The sequence below is a fragment of the Lineus longissimus genome, chromosome 17, assembly GCF_910592395.1.
Source record: "Lineus longissimus chromosome 17, tnLinLong1.2, whole genome shotgun sequence".
Classification (NCBI taxonomy): Eukaryota; Metazoa; Nemertea; class Pilidiophora; order Heteronemertea; family Lineidae; genus Lineus; species Lineus longissimus.
Window position 1 is genome coordinate 11343566 of NC_088324.1, and position 21030 is coordinate 11364595.

Below are 21030 nucleotides of genomic sequence, written 5' to 3' on the forward strand. Positions count from 1 at the left end.
CGTGTGTCTTTAGAACCATACCTGATCCATTACCAAATATCAGGGAAGGAAACTTTTTCCTGGGGACATAAATACTGCTACACCAGAATTTCTACTAAGAACATGCCGGTCGAACCCAAAGTTCTGGGTGTTCTTTATCAACCCATATCCATGGACAAAGCAAACAATATCTTCCCACCAGATATGATGAGTGTGTCGGCTCGGACACAGAGAGCCGCGTCTCTCACATTAGTCACATGAATATAAAGTTTCAGCTTTGTCACTTTGGTGTCATTCCCTTCCTTTGAAAGCTGACGACACGAAAGCTTCTCTGTTCTACTCGTCATCATTTTCTTCCTCGTTTGACCGGCGTGAAAGGCAATTCTGTCCGTTGCTAATTAGATCATATCCGATTTGGTGTCGATTGATGACATCACTGCTCCGCAATATCGTCCGTGTCCTCAAGGTTACCCTTCGACTTTTTCCGTTTTCCCGACCCTTTCTTCCGACTCCCTTTGCTGCTGCGCCTTCTTTCATTGGGCGCATCTCCACCTTCTTGTTGATGACCTTGAACTACATCATTATCGCTTTCTGCATTTTCCAAACCAGTTTTATGGGCCACGTTTGTTTCGTTCTCATTCGTATTTTCTGTCCCGATCGGAGTTCCTCGGCTCGTAGGCTCAGTACCAGTTTCTTCTTGTCGTTGCACATCCACCTGATCTTGATACTCAGTTTGACCTTGATTCTCACTCGGACTTTGACCTTGATTCTCTATTCGATCTTGACCTATTTGTTGTCCCTGAACCTCTACGTGACCTTGACCATCTTCGATATCATGGTCCTCCCGTATATTCTCCAGTTCATTCTCCACTGTCGCGCCATTTTGGGATGTCGTCTGCTTTTGTGTTTTGTTGACACTGGTTGCCGGATGTTCCGAGATTTTCTTGCCTGCTGATGACTCCTTTACTGGTGTCTTTCGACCTTTCGCTGACGTCATGTCATTTCTTTTAATATTGCTTGACGTTGCTTGTTTTTTGGCGGCTGGAACGACATACGGTGTAGCTGCTTTCTTGTTTTGCTTTATGGGGGTGTTTACCGTGTCTCTTTGTTTCTGTTCTGAAGCACTTTCCGGTCCCTGTTTTGGTATCAGATAGCTTTTCTTTTCCGCTGGTTTCTCAAACTGAGGCCTGAATTCATCAGCCCTTTTAAATCTGGATAACCGATCAAAGGCAGAGAGGCTCCGACTCCGTACTGGGGACGGAGGTTCTCTTTGCCGAGAGGTTTTTGGACATTCAGGCAACTCAACGTAACTTTTGCTTATCCAGTCTCCCTTCTGGGGCTTCTTCCAAACCGGCCAATAAATCTTTGTCGACGCTTCTCTGAGTTTGTAACTGACAGTTGGCCGGTTGACTCGACTGACGATGCCCTGAACCTCATATTGGTCGGCTGAACGCCAGGTCCCCGGGTAGTGTTTGGACAGAATCACTCCACGGTAGACGTCCTTCCCAGCCGTGATCGCAGCCTCGAGCTCCTGTTGCTCATAGTACCGCCTCTCCCGGGACCAAAGTCGCGAATGGCGGGCGTGAGAGGTCGTAGGGCGCTGCATTCGGTCAACGATGTCATCGATTTGGCTCTCCGTGTAGTGTCCCTGTCCGATTGGTGAGTATACATCTATGGCGGATTCGGCCATTTTGGATTCCTGGACAACCTGAAACGAGAGAATTCGGGAAAAGGTGAGGAAGTGAAACAATGGCGTTTTCCTCTGTTTTAAAGGGGTTGTCGGGCATCGCTTTGGCGACAGCATAAGCTACGTTTCCAACAACTGATTTTGCGAAGACATGACAACACATGGGTCGTGTTCTCTGAAAAGATAATGTGTGAAACGACAACCCGAAGGTGGGAAGCAAGCGAAAACAGAAGACGAACCTTATAGTCCCGCAGAACTGGCGGATGCAGGAGCGGGAAACGCATGGCTGCCGTGAGGTCGCCGCTCAACCACATGACTTGGAGGTGTGACAGGAAGGAGAGCTTTTGCTGAAAGACTTCGCTCCAGTTTCCAAGTAGCTAGGTTATTCGTGTACTATTGCCCTGACATTACTTTTGCCTTAGATATATTGGGATGGTTGTTAGGCCCTAATCCACTATATACCAAAAATGTAAGGACATTCTTCGACAATACTGAATTAGGATATCTAAATAAGCATAAATCTACTGTCACTAATTAACTCCCATGTGGTCGATATTTGTTAGTTCAAATGGAGGCGAGTGTCAGGGTTGTAAAGAATATATTGAACAGAATAAAGGGGTTTTAGAATTGCGGATTAATCTGGCTTATTACGAGCAAAATCGATGGTTTACACTCAAACCCCTTTCCCCGTCAGCCCTTTTTGACGACTTCTACCGAAGTCATTTTCTCGTGGTTACCACTCGGCTTACCATGTCATCAAAAAGTTCCATGTCGTCACGATGTAACATCGTAATCAAGTGTCACCAATTGGACATTGTCATGTTTAAGGCAAGGACAACTTGAACTTATATCAGCCTTAAATATCCCCCCTGCAAAATTAGTATGCACATTCCTAGCAAATATTTGAATACAGGATTATACCAGCCTGATGACACTTCAATTATGTAGCCAGGGGGTAGGCCTACCAGAGTGTAAATCTTCAATTCTAAAAGCAAGAATACGAGTTTTTTTGCGTAAATCATAAATTACATTTCTTTTGGGAAAATATAGTATCTTTCTATGGGCTTACTTCCTATCGCCTATGGCTGTCTACGATACACACTCTGAAAGAAATTTAAAACTCATTTTTTCAACGATGATTATGAAAAAACCTGTGCTTCGCAGTGCATCAATGATATTCAGGCCTATGAAGGGGGGAGCCCCGTCTACATGTATAATAAAAGAACATCTAAACCTTTAAAAAACACGTACCTCGCCTTTTGACTGTCCTAAATTTCTATCCCACTCAATTGATAAGGTAATGCTGTTAACATTCAAAATGTAGAATTTTCCTCGGGTTGTACCATTTTCTGGTTGTCACGCTACTGACACGATGTTTATGGTAGCCAGTATATTACTAATCAATTAATGCATTATTAATTTGCATTCCAGTTTAATTTCACACTAGAAGTATGTAGATTTATGTCTGTATTTGTAATCGATTACACTCCTCGATTTGGCAACTCAGAGTGAAACTTGTTGCATGGTTCTATAACGGAACTTCCATTGGACAGAGCTCGGTTTCAACATAACTTGCCGACATCGCACGTACATTTGTAAATACAATCTTACCAGATGCAAATGATTATTTGGACAAATTGAGGAAAATTTACCTACTGTCTGTTCCAACTAACGAATGGTAGAAAACATCCAAAAAATCACTCAAAAGTACAGCATAAATCAACCCAGGCTGTACCCGAATGTACTCGATTCCGCGATAACCTGACCTGAAACGATCATCTGCGTCTCTGGCCGATCAAATATTATTTCTCCAATGTTTGGAATGCTTGATCGTATTTATCCATTATTGATTGATTATTGAGCAAATGATCAATTAGCAAGGAAAGAAAATATAGCAGTTGTTGAACTTTATTGAAATGAGATTAGTTTTAGCTTTAAATAAACTCGCGTGTTACTCGTAAAATCAAATTTAGTTAAGATAAATAAACTTTTTAAAATCTGATTGTTTCGCTTTTTGCCTTCGGAAATCTTTTGATAGTGTTTTGGTACATTATGTTAGCTCGTTAACATATCCACAGAAGCATTGGGTTTTGATCGGGAAATCATGAATCGGGGAAATGATCATGTCGTCGTTGGTCTGCGAGACATAGAAATCCGACCGTATGAAGAAATAATATCAAGAAGAAGAAGAAGAAGAAGAATATAAATAAACTCTGGTGACTACGGTAGCCCAAGAACATGCATCTTGCTTTTAGATTAACTCAGCCCTGGCAGAGATTATATCCTTTTTGGTCGACATATACGGCGATAACCAATTTGTACATGGGTCATAAATCCTTTAAAAACAAAAGTTTAAAAGAAAATGTTATTTTTGCCTTAAATAAATTAACTGCTTTCAATTCTATATTGGTATATCAATAAGAACGATTTAAGGTTTCCATGGCGTTATAACAAGTTGTGACTTCGCAGTGAGGTCAGTGAACTCAATCCATATATTCGTGAAATTCTAGGTGAGAAGTATGCACTTTTTGATATCAGTAACTTTCTGCTAAGTATATGATCAATAGGACTTGCGTCTTTTGGAAAATTACTGGCTTTCTGAATGGAGCTAGCCCGAAAGTGAAACGAGCCGGATCAAGATTGTGACTGAAACTAGACTGTGAGGTTGCGACTTAAACTGGACTGAGAGAATACGTTCAAGGGCATTACGTTGAGGGCAGAGTGTCAGTTTGTCACAAACAGGATTTATACGTAATCCATAGAGACATCGGTGACGGAAGTTGGCAAGCACTCCTTTTCCTTTCGGTACATATACTGTGTAAGACAATTCAGAAATCCGCCTTTTCTGGACATCGCCGGGAACCCTTCAAAACCGCAACGGCACGAGGTTAGTCCAATTCGACATTCACCAAAACCAGGACTGGTTGCTGGATCAAAGAATTGTGGTTGTTTCGAGCAATATTGACATTTGAGTCATAATCGGACAATCATGGCGGAACAACCAGCAACGACCGTTCATGTCGGCCGGCGCCGCCGAAAGAGAGAGGACCGCATTTCGGCCATCCCGCGCGTAGTCACCTTCAGCGAGATGCAGCTCATCTTGAGCCGCCTGACTCGGCCCACAATGTCAAGCAGCTCCCGGAGTACGATGATGGCCCAGGCACCAAGCCGCAACAAACCAGTGGGAAATCAGTCTGCGGGCAGGCGACGGGTTGTGACAATCTCACCGCTCCCTGTCCTCGATCCAGACAGATTCGTCGGTAACTATCGGCAGCTCACTTTCGAGGAGCAGAATTTTATCTCGTCTCGTTTGTCCTCTTATGAAAAGGGTCCGCCAGACTCGAAGAGGATACCCAGTCCTGTTTTAAAGCAGAAATGTGGGACTCTCGGAAGCTATGCATGGCAGGGACAGACGGATCGATTGCGCAATGACGTGCCTACGTCTCGACCAAACACGGCGTTGCCAGCGGTGTTTTGCGAGCCAAGCGGACTGAATTTCTATGGAAATAATGCAACACCCACGTTTAGGATTTATACACCGAACTATTTTCCGTGAAGTTGGTCGTTGGTGCTGCTCAGAATGAATTGGAGACAGTCTGGACCCTCTCCGTGGCACCTGAACCAAATGGACTTTTTTAATCATCACCTGACACAATGTCTTGATGGACGAAAGACAGTTTTGTATTCGGCAAAGGAAAGACATTTTGGAGTCATAATAGAGACGTCTAGAACGTTTGTACGTTTTATGTGCTAAAGGAATCCGCACAGTCCCCCATTTAAGAAAGGTCCAAGGCACAAATTCTCTCGAAATGGTGCAGAAAAATGTAGTTTTAAAATATTAGAGAGGTTTAGAAATATATACTAGAGAGGTTACAAAAAGGCTTGATTCTGTTTCAAGCCCATATGTTTTAGTTTTGTCGGTATATCAGAAATAGTCTTTAGTCCATTAAAAGAGAGAGCTGCAGCAAGTTCTTCAAAACAATTTTCGACCGCATCGCCCACACGATGTTATCACAGTAAAGTTTGCATTCGGAAATAAAACAGCTCTTTTTACAAAACATTGTTACTTCAAAAGTTCGTTCTGTATCGTAAAACTGGTCTTGCTTTTTGCCAGATGACACTAATTTTCTTTCAGCTCAGTTTCAGTATCCTTTACTCTTTACTAAGTGGCTGGTCCAAGTTCTGTGACAGACAAGTTACCGATGGTCACACTGAGTGACAGTCAAGGCCATTAAATTAACTATATAGCGTTGTAATAAGGTATGCTTTGCCCCCTGTCTATAGTCCCTTTCCCGTTAAGTGTGAAAAACCCCTTGAGCCATAATCAATATCTTGCGTGGTAAAGTGTCTTGCCAAAGGCCAACAACCAATATCACCATTACGTCATTTTGAGATGCAAGTCATGTGATACATGGTTGCTGTGGCTGTTCAATATGGCGGACGGACCAAAATTGCTGTCAAGCTGCTGAGTAAAAAATATTGATATAAAATGTGAATAAAACGCTTGGATACCTCACCAAGGATGGGGAAACCTTCGAGTAAGCTGACATCGGGAGAAGTGAAAGATCTGACGGCGTGCACTTATTGTAAGTTAATAAAATTATCGATTTATTGCGAGCGCATCTTTCTCAGTTATTTCCCTTGTACATTTCATGTATAAAGATACATTATATACCGTTATAAGGATATGGGTGGCAGTCATGCTGTATACTGCTGTATGCCAGAGGTGTCATGAGGGTGGGGTCGAGGAAGGGAGCTATCACTTGGTATGTCAACATTAAGTCAGTCTTCTCTACCGGTACAATCTAAATTGCTTTGGTTTCAATGACAATCCTTATAGAGTAGAACCTCTCTATAGAGGATACCCTTGGGACTGACAAGTGCTGTCCTCAATAGAGAGGTGTCCTGATTAGAGAGGTCAGATTGGATGGAAACTGCAATTTTTGGACCAAAACTAGTGTCCTTAATAGAGAGCTTGTCCTAAATAGAGAGATGTCCGCTAAGGAAGGTTCCACTGTATATATGACACTAAGTACTAGTTATTCTTGATGAGACAAACCCCTTTATTTTACAGCCCTATACATATTTCAGTGGTATGCTCTAAAGATTGCGTTGAAAAGATGCACTTTCTAATGGAACAACAGTAAAGTGTATTTTACAAAAAGATGGCAAAAAGACTGTGCAATCTTATGCTTCTTATTTCCCCATTCATTCAGTAAGACTAAGAATAAGCTGGAAATCAGTGGCTCCTACTCCGTGTAGCATGGCATTGCTGAACGGGTGATCATACTTAGTTCATTAGAATATCAAATCAATTTACCAGATGAGTCATCCTTGGTTAGGCCTACTGGCTCAGTAATCAATATATTGATTTTTTAATGATGAAAACAATGAGCTGCCTATCACAGTCATAGGCTTAGTTGGCAATATCATAGAATCTGTAAAATTTGTGTGTTCTAGTGTTCAAAGTTGTTCTAGATTGTGATTGATCTTATTGAATAATCAGGATAGATTGATTAATGACGATGTGGTCAATAATCAAGGTAATTAGACAGCCGAGATTTTGGTTTAACGTCATCTAGAAAGCACAGTCCTTTGAGAAAGATTGCTGTCGGAGGAGTTTTCTTTCTTATGTCACTAGATTGTGACTAAAACTTGAAGATGGTCTCGAGGTAATGGCATGCAGGGCCCAGTTTCCATCACAGAACCACCTTGCCATCCATTCTTAAGCAGTTAAAGGGTTAACTTTCCTATTGATATCGTCTTGGGTTATTAGATTCTCCTCATTACCACTGAGGTTGTTAGTCCGTAATGAGAAAACCAATTATAAAGAAGGTTTAATATATCAATTATCAGAGATATTTTTGGCTGCAAGTTTCATTCATGATATAGCCTTATGACTGCTGCCGATCGTGATGGGATCCTTATTGATGCATTGTGATAATAGTGTTATATTTGAAAAAGATTGGAACGATAACTTGTCCTTCCGAGGAAATGAATAGTCCGAAGATTCTTGTAAATATTCTTGATGGTTTATTTTTCAGTTGACAAGAAAGAAATACATCAATGGTAAGTGATGATAACTCCCGCTGTTGAAGGAAGTGGAACATGGTTGCTACGGCTGGCACTTCAATGTACTTGAATAAAAGATAAAGCAACCTTTTCATCATTTACAGTCAAACTTGTTGCAATTACCATCAACCATGTCAAAGCTCTCTCTATCTGTAGTTCTCATTATAACATTTCACTTCAAGCTGATAATATGAGAGATTACCGGTGCATTAAAACAGGGGTCTGCCAATGCCATCTAAATTGTTGACATGGCATTTTATACATAAGGACAAAATGAGTTGGGGAAAATGAACGCAACTGGTTGCCAACGCAATGAACAATGTCAGCTCTGCATCATAAGTAATGTCCCACTCTATACCTGTAGTTCTCATTGTCATGTTCTATTCTAGCATATGATATCATTAGTGACTATTTGATCTGCAATTAGTTGTCTATTCTTTGAGGGGTCCTAGCCATTATCAGCTGTAATAGATATATCAACTTCCCGCTATGTGTGGTGTAACATCAATCATCATTATTGTTATTATCATCATTATTTGTGATGTTTTCACCCATTGTTTCCTGGCCTGTTTTTGTTGTTTTAAAGTATTTGCATAAATTGTCCAATTGTTGATTGTGCTAAGTGGTTTTTATACAGTTCATTATGGAGGATGGCACAGTTCTCTAAAACCTTAATGGTGGCCTTAATTTTGCCACAGCACCTTCTTTGTTTTCCGCTATAACTTGGAAACATACATACACATACCCATAGTGAGGTTGTTCCACCATCAACTTATCATGATAAAACTTGGCATGTATATCATATCCCTGCATAAGCGTTGTTGAAATATGCATATTCAGAAAAGTAAAAATTTTGAATTCAAACTACATTTCTTATAAATCAAATATTTTAAAACAGATTGACTGGGACTTTCAAAAATTCTTCAGTCACCAACCTTGCTGTGTTAAAACATGAAGCAGTTTACCTTTTTACAAAAGCAATTCATATTTTTAACTTTCTGAAATTATACATTTTGTTTTAGGTATAAGGATTTTATGAAGGATTGTCCAAGTGGCTTTCTAAAGAAAGAGGTAAGTATTGCACAGGTAACTTCTCCTATCAGGACCAGCTATTGTCTTTGACATGACTTTTGGGTATCGCTGGTGTCCTGAAAAGTCTTCACAATTTCCTCGGTCAGTTTGTTCCTTATTTCATCATGTCATAATCAAATTGGTTCACTAATTGTTATTATCCTAGGATGCTTTTATTGATAGCCTGTTGCCAGAGTGACCGAATTACCAGGGCAGTTCAATTGAGCTGTCAACTGCTCTTTCTACTGGGAAATCAACAAATGTTGGCATCATTTGAAGCAGTATTGGTAGCATAGGTACTCACGGACATGCACCAAAACAGCATATGGGAGGGTATTTCATGACAATTTGAGTCGAAATGGATTGTTGCAGTGTGCAAATGCTACAGTCACATAAGGTGGCTGGATGCTGTAACTGCATTAGCCTTAATGTCACATCTTACCAAGAAAAAATGTGTCTTCCTTTACGGCATTACTTTTGATGTCACTTATCTCAGTCTCCTCAACCACGTAAAAGTCATCTGTACATTAGCATTGTGTCGTTCAGCTTCATCACAATCACATCGCGGTATTGCTATGGAAACACGGCACTAATTATTTTATTAGAATAACAGGATGTCCTTCTTATATCGTGGCAGCGAGGCTGTTGTGACAAGGATATTTTTCATTCCATTTATTAACACTTCTTGTCTTTCTATGATGGCTTTTCAGCGCCATCTAACTGCAGGCTTAAGAACTTTGCACATATTGCTATACCATTTAATCCGAATCAAAAAGTAATCATAATCTGGACTTAATAAATATTCAGTATAGATTCTTAATAGTAGACTGTCAACACAAATCAAACTGCTATTTTGTATTTACATGGGTGCCATGGCAACCATAATACAATCAGTGCACCAAGAGAAAAACGAAAGTTGCACGTTGGTACAGGATTGTCACGTATCGCAGAATGCTATGCCGCTATTGTGATTATACCTTTGGATGTCATGTGTAGCTGTTTACAATAACAGACACCATGCCAGAGCTAGAAAAAGAATTGAGTGAAGCAAATACCATAAACTGTTTTCACAAGTGTTTTATTTTGGCAAATGCACCATCAGACAGGACTAAAAAGCACACAAATTTCCACTCGAATGCCTTTACCAATGTGATATTTAGGTTATCGCCAAGTGAAAATGGGGAAATTCCTCAAACTTCAGCATCACAAAAATCTCATGGTTTACAGTGAATGAGAATTCTGTGGTGAGAAGTCAGTGTTCCAGGACATATGCTTTTGGAGAGAGTGACCTCTGATGTGACAGTTGCTAATGCTAATTTAGAACACCAAGCTATATCATCTTGCTCACCAATACATCGCAACATCATCTGCCTAACCCAATATGATCTAAACTGGCCAAGCGCAAGATTGCCCACATGGTCAATTTCTTTTTCCATTAGTCCAATCCTGCCCTTGGGGTAAGAGGGGATGGCTGTTTTGATAAATGGATCAACTAAAAGTATCTATCATAGTCAATCACTTGTGCAATCATTTAAAAGTACCAGGAGAGATTACTCGCTTAGATGCTTTGATATGGATGCTGATTCATCTCTGAATCAAATATGACCCAGTCTTCTGATTCCTGTCTTAGTCCCCCTTTAAGCCAGCCTTGGCATATTATCCATCTGTGAAAGCAGACAGATTCTATTTGTCCGCAGGGCTGATGAGATGGTACCAATATTTCTGGTACCAATGTTAGATTGATTACTAGGGGAACTGGGTTGCGGTTGTCTGCATTATTTGATTAAAAAATCTGGTGGAAATTTAAGATTCCGAGCTGTGGTTTAATTTATTCAAGTCAGATTGCTGTCTTAGTGAAAAACTAGATATATAGATGGGGTTGTGGTTTCTCTTGAAGAATTGGTTTACCCTCTCCTCTAATTAAAGATGGTTCCAAAATACTGTTCATTCAATTTCTGCCAAAATGAGGTGCTGGCTATTAAAAATAAGGGTACTCGAGTATCTAGGTCATTGGAATACGTTGGTTGTTGCATTTTGGGTGTGAATCACAAATTGTACAAAATGACGTATTCGTTTTTCACACGGTTGTTATTGATATGGTTATTTCCTGGAATACTTTGCACCATATTCTTCAGGCCAGTGCAATTACTTTTGCTCATCAAATGATATTTCTTCATTGTAAAGTTTATAAATCTGCTTGATTTTGGATTTTTTTCAAAATATCTAAATAGTATTGTTTGTCCCTTTATCAATGAAAAAAAATATTAAACCAGAATATTTCTTTTTTCACTGTGGCGTGGATTTTAAATTGTGACTTATTATGATATCTGTAACTCCAGTGCCAAATCGCTGGCACTACTCACCCTTCAATCAGCCTGCCCCTATAATTTTTTCTCGGCCTGCGCAAAGTAGAAGATTATCGATCTCAAATCACGTTTGATTGATAAGGTTGAGTGTGACCCTGTGGGTCAACTATAATACTTTGCACTAATTGGCACTTATGACAGGTCTTCTTCCCATAAGCTGAACTTTTTAGCCCTTAGTTCTCAAAAAATAATAACTAAAATACAAAAGGATGCCAGAAATGTTTGATACAACTCAAGTCATTTGTTTCCAGAGCCAACAAAACAGAGGTATCTTTATTCAATTTCCCCACAAATAGCGCGGTTTCTTGGTTAAAAAGTAACGTTAGAGGTAACGAATGGAAACATGATATGTTATCTACATGACAGTACCCCCCTCCCACCACCATGACTAGGTTTAGTGATGTTCTTGTGAAACACTTCTTATACTTGTTTTGCCTGAACAAGTTTATTACAAGTTGACCAATTTGCTTGTGTTTTCTACAACAATATATTAGGAAGTTTACCTCATGTTGTTCTAGAATGCCAAATAAAACCTTTTACGATTTTCTCGGTTGTTGGTCTCGTCTAATGATGTCACGAGGCCTTTGGATACTAACTTCCGCCAATAAACAGAATTGTTTATTCGCTTGGAGACTGCGGGATATAACCCACAAGCCACTATTTTAAAATCAGTACAAGCAAAATCATTGCCGTGGGTGGAGGAAGAGGTGATCAACCAATGACAATCATTCATTTAATAACAATGGATGAAGGATTACGCAAATTATCTATAAAATAGGATTCACCCACCATTGACAAGTATTTTGAGCCAGGAATTTGGTCAGAGACATTCATATATTGAGTTAGAAAGATCAAGCTTTAGACCACAGATGATCAACGATTAACCCACTTCCTGCTAAAACTTGGATTTAAGGTGTTAAAAGATTACAGCTATTCTTCTGGAAGTCAACTTTCGGGCAATATATCATTGTTGAGAACGGAGGACGATTGGTCGATTTGTCGAAGGACTTGCGAGACGTGAAAAAGTTCTGGAAGATTGGCACGACTGACTGTATAAATATTTTAAGCTGCTTAAGCCGGTGTATTATTTCCCACAATGGCCAGACGACCAATTTACAATGATGGGAGTATTAATGTTAATACTATTGTAGAACGTTTGGCAGGAACTCCAACTAATGCGTCGATCGCGGCCAGATTTGCTTTCGATCCCCAAGTGGCACATATCCGATTCTTACAACGAGAGGATCCGTGGGTTCACCCGTACCAGGAGCTACAGCGGAACAGGGATGTAAATTTGCTTTTTCGTCGGATAAAATCAGCAGGATCGTCATTTTCAGTGCCACCAAGGAGTATGAGTTCCGGAACACAATCTAGTGAAGGGGATGCGAGCGTTAGCAACCAGAGTAAACCACCATCACGGTCGTCATGCAAGTCTTTGCCATGGTTACCAGGGATGGACAGACATTATTTGGGCTGCAGTACGGTATCTAAGGAGGAAATGGACAGTATCACGGGCCGTGTCACCCGCTCAACGTCGGCTAGTACAGGTGGGAAAGACCTTCTTGAGAAGGATTTCGAGTACATGAAAACACCAAGGCTAAAAACTTTACCTTACATTCCCGACTTGGACACCAAATATATGGGAAATAAGCGAGTGAATCCGGAGCGAATGGATGAAATTGTGCAAAGACTAACACGTCCCACGACATCTACGACTTGGAAAAATAAGGCAACCCCAGATCCACACAGTCGGCCAGTGAAATACATCACATATGCTGTCAGAGGCTCTTGAAATCTTGAAAAACAAAGGTAAAAAGCTGGACTTTTGACTTTGCAGAAATTTGATTGATCTGTGCTTGCATCTTGCCTGAACTGGACCACTGGCCACAGAATGGACCAGTTTAGAATCGTGGACAACGTTTAAATTGTATGAAGATGATCCAGCATGTGTCAAAATTCCATCAGTTCTGTTGAAATATCTAACTTTTGAAGGATTTTTATCATTTAGTAACTTTCTTTGCACTGGTTCTTCTTGGAGGAAGGAAGTTGTACATTTTGGACATTCCGAAAACCTTAACAAATAAAGCTGATTGTCATGAACTCTTCATCAATTCATCAGTGAAGACTCTTTTCTGCTCACAGCCGTGTTGATTTCAGAGGAGAATTATGCCAAGAGGACTCGTAGCTATCCTTTAGCTTGGGTATTTTCAAATTGATAGTCAAATTGATTGCCGATTCTAATTACCAGAATGCAACAAATTGTATTTTTATTTATTAGGCTTAGAAATATGCTAAGACTGATACTGGAAAAAAACCTCTGTATTTTTGCACTTATCATAAACTTCTAAGCTGTATAATATTAGCAATTTTTTTCTTGAGATTATAGAATTTATTTGTTGTGCTCAGAAGGATGATAATCATAATATGAGTTGCTAAAAAACATGAATTTTGATGCGTGAGTGAAAAAAACTTTTGTGGGCGACCTATTAGGCGAATAATCCTTGTTCATACTCATTTCTTTCTGCTGTTGATGATATTGCATGAATCATAAAGATGATCCTTAAGATTATCCGATTGACGCAAATTTCCCCAGTGAATAAAACCTTAATCGGGGTCTTTTGTGCAACTATTAGTTTTCTGTATCCATGTATTCATTTATCCATTTGAATAGATGTGTGTTTTTTTGATTGATTTTGTGAGTTAGGGAGTCTAGAATCACGAATTGGTTCTCAAATTGAAAGATGGAGTGGCCGTATCAATAAAAAGTAATTGCTACATGAATATATAAATAAACCAAACAATCATAAGTCAAGCAATGTTAAAAAGATAGAACTTACTAGTTATGTTAATTCACCTGTCACTATCTCTCTAATACAATGAATGTATTCCTGTATATCTTGCCATTGGTATGGTATCGGTGATGGATAAATGTATTATGTAGAAATAAGTTGTTGTTTATTTCTTGGGAAAGTCCTTGTCATAAGTAACTTCATGTGTTGCATGTAATGTCCATGAGTGTGTTGCTGAAAGATGTTCTAAACATTTTAAATAGAAATGCATCAGAATGCTGGAGTTTCACATCCAGGGTCCCTGTTTGTGTAGTGAATATCCGAGTATGCAAGCAGTTGGGGAGCTCCTGCTAAGTGTCTGCCAATGACCGCAAGGATCATACCAAGATGAAGAAGAAGAATGAGGAGAGATACCTGTCTGCAATTCTGTGTAACGTAGTCAGGCCCACCTGCCCTTGCCTGTAGGCCCCCTTTAAAAGAAGGCACAGATCTTTGCCATTCAACTTGACCTCAGTTGTCAGGACATTTGACAATATGGAAAGACAGCATATGGCAGTTATCATAACGGTTCAGTTCTTTAATGAAGTCATTCATTATAATATTGCAGATGATATCACATTTTGTTGCAGACTTAATTCTGATGCCTGGTGTGACATATCAGTGTCTTGGCAAGAACATTATCGAGTGATTAGCCCGGCTCATTTATAAATTTAGGGCAGTCTTGTAATTTGGGGCTTATGATGAGACGTACAGTAGGTGGTGGACGAAAAAACATGCCTTTAACTCCAAGGAATGGCCAATATTCTTCCAAAATAAAAATTTTGAAATATTTCTGGGTGAAATAATATTCGTCATGGAGAGAGAATATGATCCTTTAATTCCTAACTATGGTGGCATACCTTCAGCGATTAAGAGGTGATTATTTTAATACTATTCTGACGGCTTGAACTGTGGTGGATGATTTTAAAATACAGATTATGTGTCAACAATGCCACTTCTGCCCAGTGGGGCATTGGTCAAGTTTTTTTTAAATTGGCCTCGTGGTTTTGGGTTTATATGAGGTGCGTCCTTGTTTCTCATCAGTATTTGAATATTTAATGGAGAATTTTCTTCATTATTTTGTATTCGTTATTGGTAATACGTATCAAAGGCATAGAGTGATATAAAATCGAGCCACGTTGACTTGAGGATTGTACTAGCTAACAGCTAATCAGATTAAACTGAAAAAATCTTTCACTTGGGGGTATATTTGTCAGCTGCAGTACACTGGTCTTTACCATGTTGATCTACCCAAAATGACTTTTTGAGACACCCTGAATCCCAATTATTTTCTTTTTACGAGGTTTATCAAAGCATAAGAAGCTATGTTTTTCCTAATCTGACAGGTCAAGGGGCTTACCACCTTGTGACCCCATTCAAATTTTAAAATACCATTTGATAGTTAACTAACTTCAGATACTAATTGCCAATTAGTGAACTTGGTAAAATTAAAACCTTGACCACACAGCAGGGAGTTGTCTCAAGGTGAAAGAAAATGTCGGTATCATTTGAAAAAAATGGATCTTGTAGGGCCTTGACAATAATTTCAAAGTCCTTGTTCTGCATGTACCAGTTTTATGGCATGCACTTCTGTGCCAGCGTACTACATGTTCAAGTATATTCTCTGGTAAGTATGGAACCACCATTTAACAAACCAACTCAAGGAGTCGGACTGATTGGACAAACTTGTTGTGACAGTAATGGGTTAATGAACAATCTGGCATGGATCATTTGCCACATCTTAATGAGTAAATTTTAAATTTTAAGTGGTAAACAAATTAGCCAGATGTAAACCGACAGTAATGATTTAAACCATTGAACATATTTTCAGCTGGATGTTTGAGCAAATAGGCAGAAACATTGAATAGTGTTGTGTGTCTCTGAAGATCTAGAATGTTTTCCATTTTCCAAGATGCACATTTCTCTTATCTCTGAAGAGTACTTGATGCAGCCAAAATGTAAAATACTAAATACTAAAAAAGTAGTTCAGAAATGGATTAAAATATGTTTTAAAGCCTCAATATATGTGTTGTAAAGCATTATAGCTTAAAGGATGATATAAATTGCTCACTTGGGTAAATTAAAAAGATGATCCCCTGATACCAATTCCTCCTAAATCCTTTGTCTCCTTGGAGGGTTGATTAACCGCTCCGATGTGCTTGATGTATGAAAATAATTCAGGAAATTGGTTTGACATTCAAATGAACTGATGACACAGTACAGATTATCTACTTCGTAAAGCGCAGACCTGGCCGCTATGCTAAAGTAAGTGCCCACCCACAAGCAAGAGATTTTTGTCATAGCAACCTGCAATAGTTATTGAATGCAACAGAAGACTCTCTCGTTGGTGGTGTGCGGTTCGTCCCACCGAAGTGCACCTGAGTATCAATTTGAAAGAATAAACCCATTGGAGTAACAATCTTCAGAATTCGTGAAAATAAGAGTGGTTCCTATTCGAATAAAACTTATTGATGGCACCTCAAAAATTCTATGACAGATTCCATCATTTCATAGAATCAATGATGGGCCCATGGTACCATGTGTTTCCATCAACAATTCTATGATGGAGATTGTTCATCATAGAATCACTGATGAGCCCATGGTACCATATGTTTCCATTAACAATTCTATGATGGAGATTCTTCATCATAGAATCAATGATGGGCCCATGGTACCATGTGTTTCCATTAACAATTTTATGATGGAGATTCTTCATCATAGAATCAATGATGGGCCCATGATACCATGTGTTTCCATCAACAATTCTATGATGGAGATTCTTCATCATAGAATCAATGATGGGCCCATGGTACCATGTGTTTCCATCAACAATTCTATGATGGAGATTCTTCATCATAGAATCAATTATGGGCCCATGGTACCATGTGTTTCCATCAACAATTCTATGATGGAGATTCTTCATCATAGAATCACTGATGCCCATGGTAGAATCTATAATGATTGATCACCATCATAGATTGTATGATGGAAATATTTCCCTGTGTTTTCTACCAAGTGCTCTGTAGGTCATGACCCCTAAAATGTGTGTTTTTGCACCTTTAGACGAAAGATTGACTCTACTCGTTTACACTATTTAGGGAATGGTCCTTTCAATCCTATAACTTGTTATCTCAAGGACTCAAATGTTTAGTTGGTCACTTAATTTGTGTATTTAAGTTTCTATTGATATTTTTCTACTCTTAAGAGTCAAATTTATAAGATGTTGTTCTTGAGATTAAATAAGATTATAAAATTATGCTTTTCTGTGATATTTTAGATACAATTCTAGAGGAAAGTAGCTCTTTTTATTTTTATTTTCACACAGAGATTTAGAAATCCCCAAACCTACACCATTATTTAGAAATGGTATCATAATCCTTTGACTTGTTTTCTCTAGGGCTAAAGATGTTTGACCAATATTTCATGTGACCTACAGAGCGTCATTCAGTGAGTTGGTAAAAGTTTAAAATTGATCAAAGTTATCAAGTATGGATATCTAATCTATACTTGACGTTATGGTATATACATGTATGTCTTTTTAGGAGTTCCAGCATATCTACCAGCAGTTCTTCCCAAATGGTGACCCAACAAAGTTTGCTAACTTCGTCTTCAATGTCTTTGACTCCAATAAGGTTGGTGAGCAATAGTATTTATGTTGTAGAAATGTCCAATCTGTCATACTTAGTTGTAATAATTATGGCATCTGAAGTTCTTGTTGGTAAAATTAGAGCATCTCCAGTTCTTGCTGGTAAGAATTAGGTCAACTGCAGTTCTTGCTAGTAAGAATTAGGTCATCTGCAGTTCTTGCTGGTAAGAATTAGATCATCTGCAGGTCTTGCTAGTAAGAGTTAGGTCATCTGCAGTTCTTGCTGGTAAGAATTAGGTCATCTGAAGTTCTTGCTAGTAAGAATTAGGTCATCTGCAGTTCTTGCTGGTAAGAATTAGGTCATCTGCAGGTCTTGCTAGTAAGAATTAGGTCATCTGCAGTTCTTGCTGGTAAGAATTAGGTCATCTGCAGTTCTTGCTGGTAAAAATTAGGTCATCTGCAGTTCTTGCTAGTAAGAATTAGGTCATCTGTAGTTCTTGCTGGTAAGAATAAGGTCATCTGCAGTTCTTTTACTGGTTGTGAGAATTAGGTCATCTGCAGATCTTTAAGTAAAATTAGGGCATCTGCCATTCTTGGTAGTAATATTTTGGTATCTGCAGTTCTTGGTAGTAATAATAAGAGTATGTACAGTTCTTGGAATTAATAATCATGGCATCTCTTCACACAATCAGAAGGATTTCATTCAGTTTCCATCAATGTTGTTGGAGACCAAGTGATTGCTACTCCTTTGGTCTCAATAAAAGTCCACTTTCAGGATGGGTATATATCCTTTAAGGAATTCATCATTGCACTATCGGTGACATCAAGGGGCTCCCTGGATGAAAAGTTAGACTGTGAGTATCAAATGGATCAACAATTCGTTTGAAGTATTGATATTAGCGACTTTAAAGCTGAAGCACAAGATCTAAAATATCAACCTACAACACTTGACTGAAGCCGCAACTGTGATGTGAATCTCATGACAAGGCACTGTGGTTTTGCCTTCAGAATTGAAAGCGCGAACTGCAATATCGAATCGTGCTTGGAGGGCTTGTCTTCAGCTTGGTATGTCCACCTAGTGTTAAAATAGCATACCAGAAATTTGAAAACGGGGAGAAAACCTCCCTTCTTGGTCTCTGATAGTCTTACTGACTTTGTCCTTTACTGATTCAGGGGCATTTAGTCTGTATGATTTAGACGATGATGGGTACATCACAAAAATGGAGATGGTTGACATCGTGGACGCCATCTATAGTATGGTGGGGAACATGCTGGATCTTCCAAAAGATGAAGATACCCCCGAGAAACGAGTTAACAAAATCTTTGCACAGATGGACACGGTAAGTTCACCCCTCAGTTAGAAGCATTTCATAACTCTGCTAAATATTATTGGACTTTCGGCTGCATTAAGTGGTGGGAGTAAGAGAAAATGCCATTGTTTGGTCTCTAAAGTAATATTGTTTAAAATCTTGTTTATTTCAGAATCGAGATGGTAAATTGACCAAAGATGAGTTTCGAGAAGGGTCTAAATGTGACCCTTGGATTGTTCAGGCGCTGACCATGGATGTCCCCAATAGCTGATGCTGTGACTGACCATGGATGTCCCCAATAGCTGATGTCGTGACGCGCTGACCATGGATGTCCCAAATAGCTGATGCCATGACTGACCATCAATGCCACTGTAAAACCCTCCATTAAATGTTTCATATATAAGTTATAAGGGATTCATAAGGGAATCAAAATCTGTAAAGACAGGGAAAGACTTTACCCTTGGTTGGTTATAATTTGTATCTATGACTTCAATGTCTGCTGAGTATGTATATGTCGCTTAATTGATCTGCACTTCCTATTAGTGCTGATGCTTTTTGACTGCTTCAGGTTCGTTTGTGGCACACAGTAACCAGTCTCCCCTCTCTCTTTTTTATTTGCTGCAATAGGCTTCCATGACAGTTATCACAACATGACCACTGCTATGATAAAAGTGCTGATTTGAAGTTTCGATGTCGGCAGTCCGAGACATAAGTTCATCCTACTGTCTGTTGTGCAGACATATCGTCGCTATATGTTAGGCAGTACTAGTTCCAGTGAGTAGATTGGTAACCATCTAACAACCATCACCCTCTAGCAATGATTTACTTGTATGTTGTAAATCCCTATAAATTGGGAAGGCTAGAGTTTGTAGCCCCCCCCCCCTCCCCACCCCTCCCTGATGGATGTATGAAATTGTGGGGAGGGTCACTGTGTGAACCATTGCATCTTGTTTGATCCCACACAATTGAGAAAGTGCAATGAAAGTGTTGTTTTGGGACAACTTGGTCATCGATCATGTGATTATTAAGGTGGCCAAGAGGATGATGCGCTGCATGTAGTATCACACTACTGCTGATCTCTATACGTTTCACTAGTGTTGCGTGGCTGTTTGTTGACAAAGATTGTGAATTTCAGGTAGGCCTATAGTGGCATTCCATTATAGTGGTGTATATCAAAAATTAAAGATTGATCAGTGATCCTGTTAGGAGAAGTCATGGCCTAGCAGGAAGCTGTGTTTGTAAAACCAACACACTGATATCCTGTGCCCAAGTTGTCCCTTTAAGAGAAAGGTATTTTTGAAAGTGTGTTGACGCCTCAGTATTTGTATGTGTAGATATCTGATAATAAGTAATCATACATAATATATTTGTTTGTAAATATTTGTTGTTTTAGTTATTGTTCTTCTGATTATTGAGCTGCCAGAAATCTGTAGTTTAAAAATGAAATGTCTGAGAGACACTGTGCTCACCTTGAGGAACAAAATGATGAGTGAATAGTTTCAGCCTCGTGTTGGCTCTGAATTGTCTCACAATACCCCTCCCTTAGGATGAATCAGTCCGTATAATTGTGGTTCCCACAGACGAAGCCATGGCTTACCCTGAACAAGATATGACCTTGACCTAGTTATTGACCAGATAACAAGGTCACATCCACCTAGATTCATTGTCAATTATTTTCACTTGGCCAAGTTGTCTTCATGTCAAAATCCAAGATTCCAGGACAAATTGGGACAAACTGTACCACATTTAGAGAACTTCGGAGTGTCACCCTTGTGACCTTCAATAGTAGGTCGAGGTCGAAGGTTCTTGAATAGTAATGATGGTCTATAATGGTGTGAAGACGGGGAAAAGATAAATCAATCCCCTCCCGTTTATCATTACACATGTGTTTAGGTAAGATGATCAAATAACGTGGGGGTGGCTGTATAAATGGAAGTTCCCGCTACGGGTAGAGCAATCTCAAGAAAATCTTTGCTTCGGCCCTTGTCAAGGAGATATTCATTCAAACCCGATCACGGATATTTGCGGGCAGGGGTCAGTGACATATCTTATCAAGAAGAGATTTACGTAACAGAATATCTAATACGCCAACACGATTTAGTGTCTCACATCGACTTGTCAGTTGGACGAC

The 21030-nt window shown here is 39.3% G+C and overlaps 1 protein-coding gene across 1 annotated transcript; it reads left to right on the plus strand.

Moving 5' to 3' along the window:
* Positions 1-6098: 6098 nt before the first annotated feature.
* LOC135501325 (neuronal calcium sensor 1-like) lies at positions 6099-20277 on the plus strand. Its single transcript, XM_064793382.1, has 7 exons — positions 6099-6252; positions 7711-7735; positions 8761-8809; positions 17546-17635; positions 18365-18443; positions 18763-18929; positions 19072-20277. Exons 1-7 carry the CDS (start codon positions 6189-6191, stop codon positions 19168-19170), a joined length of 573 nt encoding a protein of 190 aa, XP_064649452.1. The 5' UTR covers positions 6099-6188; the 3' UTR covers positions 19171-20277.
* The last annotated feature ends 753 nt before the right edge of the window (positions 20278-21030 follow it).

What these genes read in the sequence shown, in the direction of transcription:
- LOC135501325 (XM_064793382.1), top strand. Translation starts at nt 6,189, where the DNA reads ATGGGGAAACCTTCGAGTAAGCTGACATCGGGAGAAGTGAAAGATCTG. An exon ending in AAGAAAGAAATACATCAATG is followed by an intron (nt 7,736 to 8,760) that starts GTAAGTGATGAT and finishes ATTTTGTTTTAG; the next exon opens with GTATAAGGATTTTATGAAGG. An exon ending in ATGTCTTTGACTCCAATAAG is followed by an intron (nt 17,636 to 18,364) that starts GTTGGTGAGCAA and finishes GTCCACTTTCAG; the next exon opens with GATGGGTATATATCCTTTAA.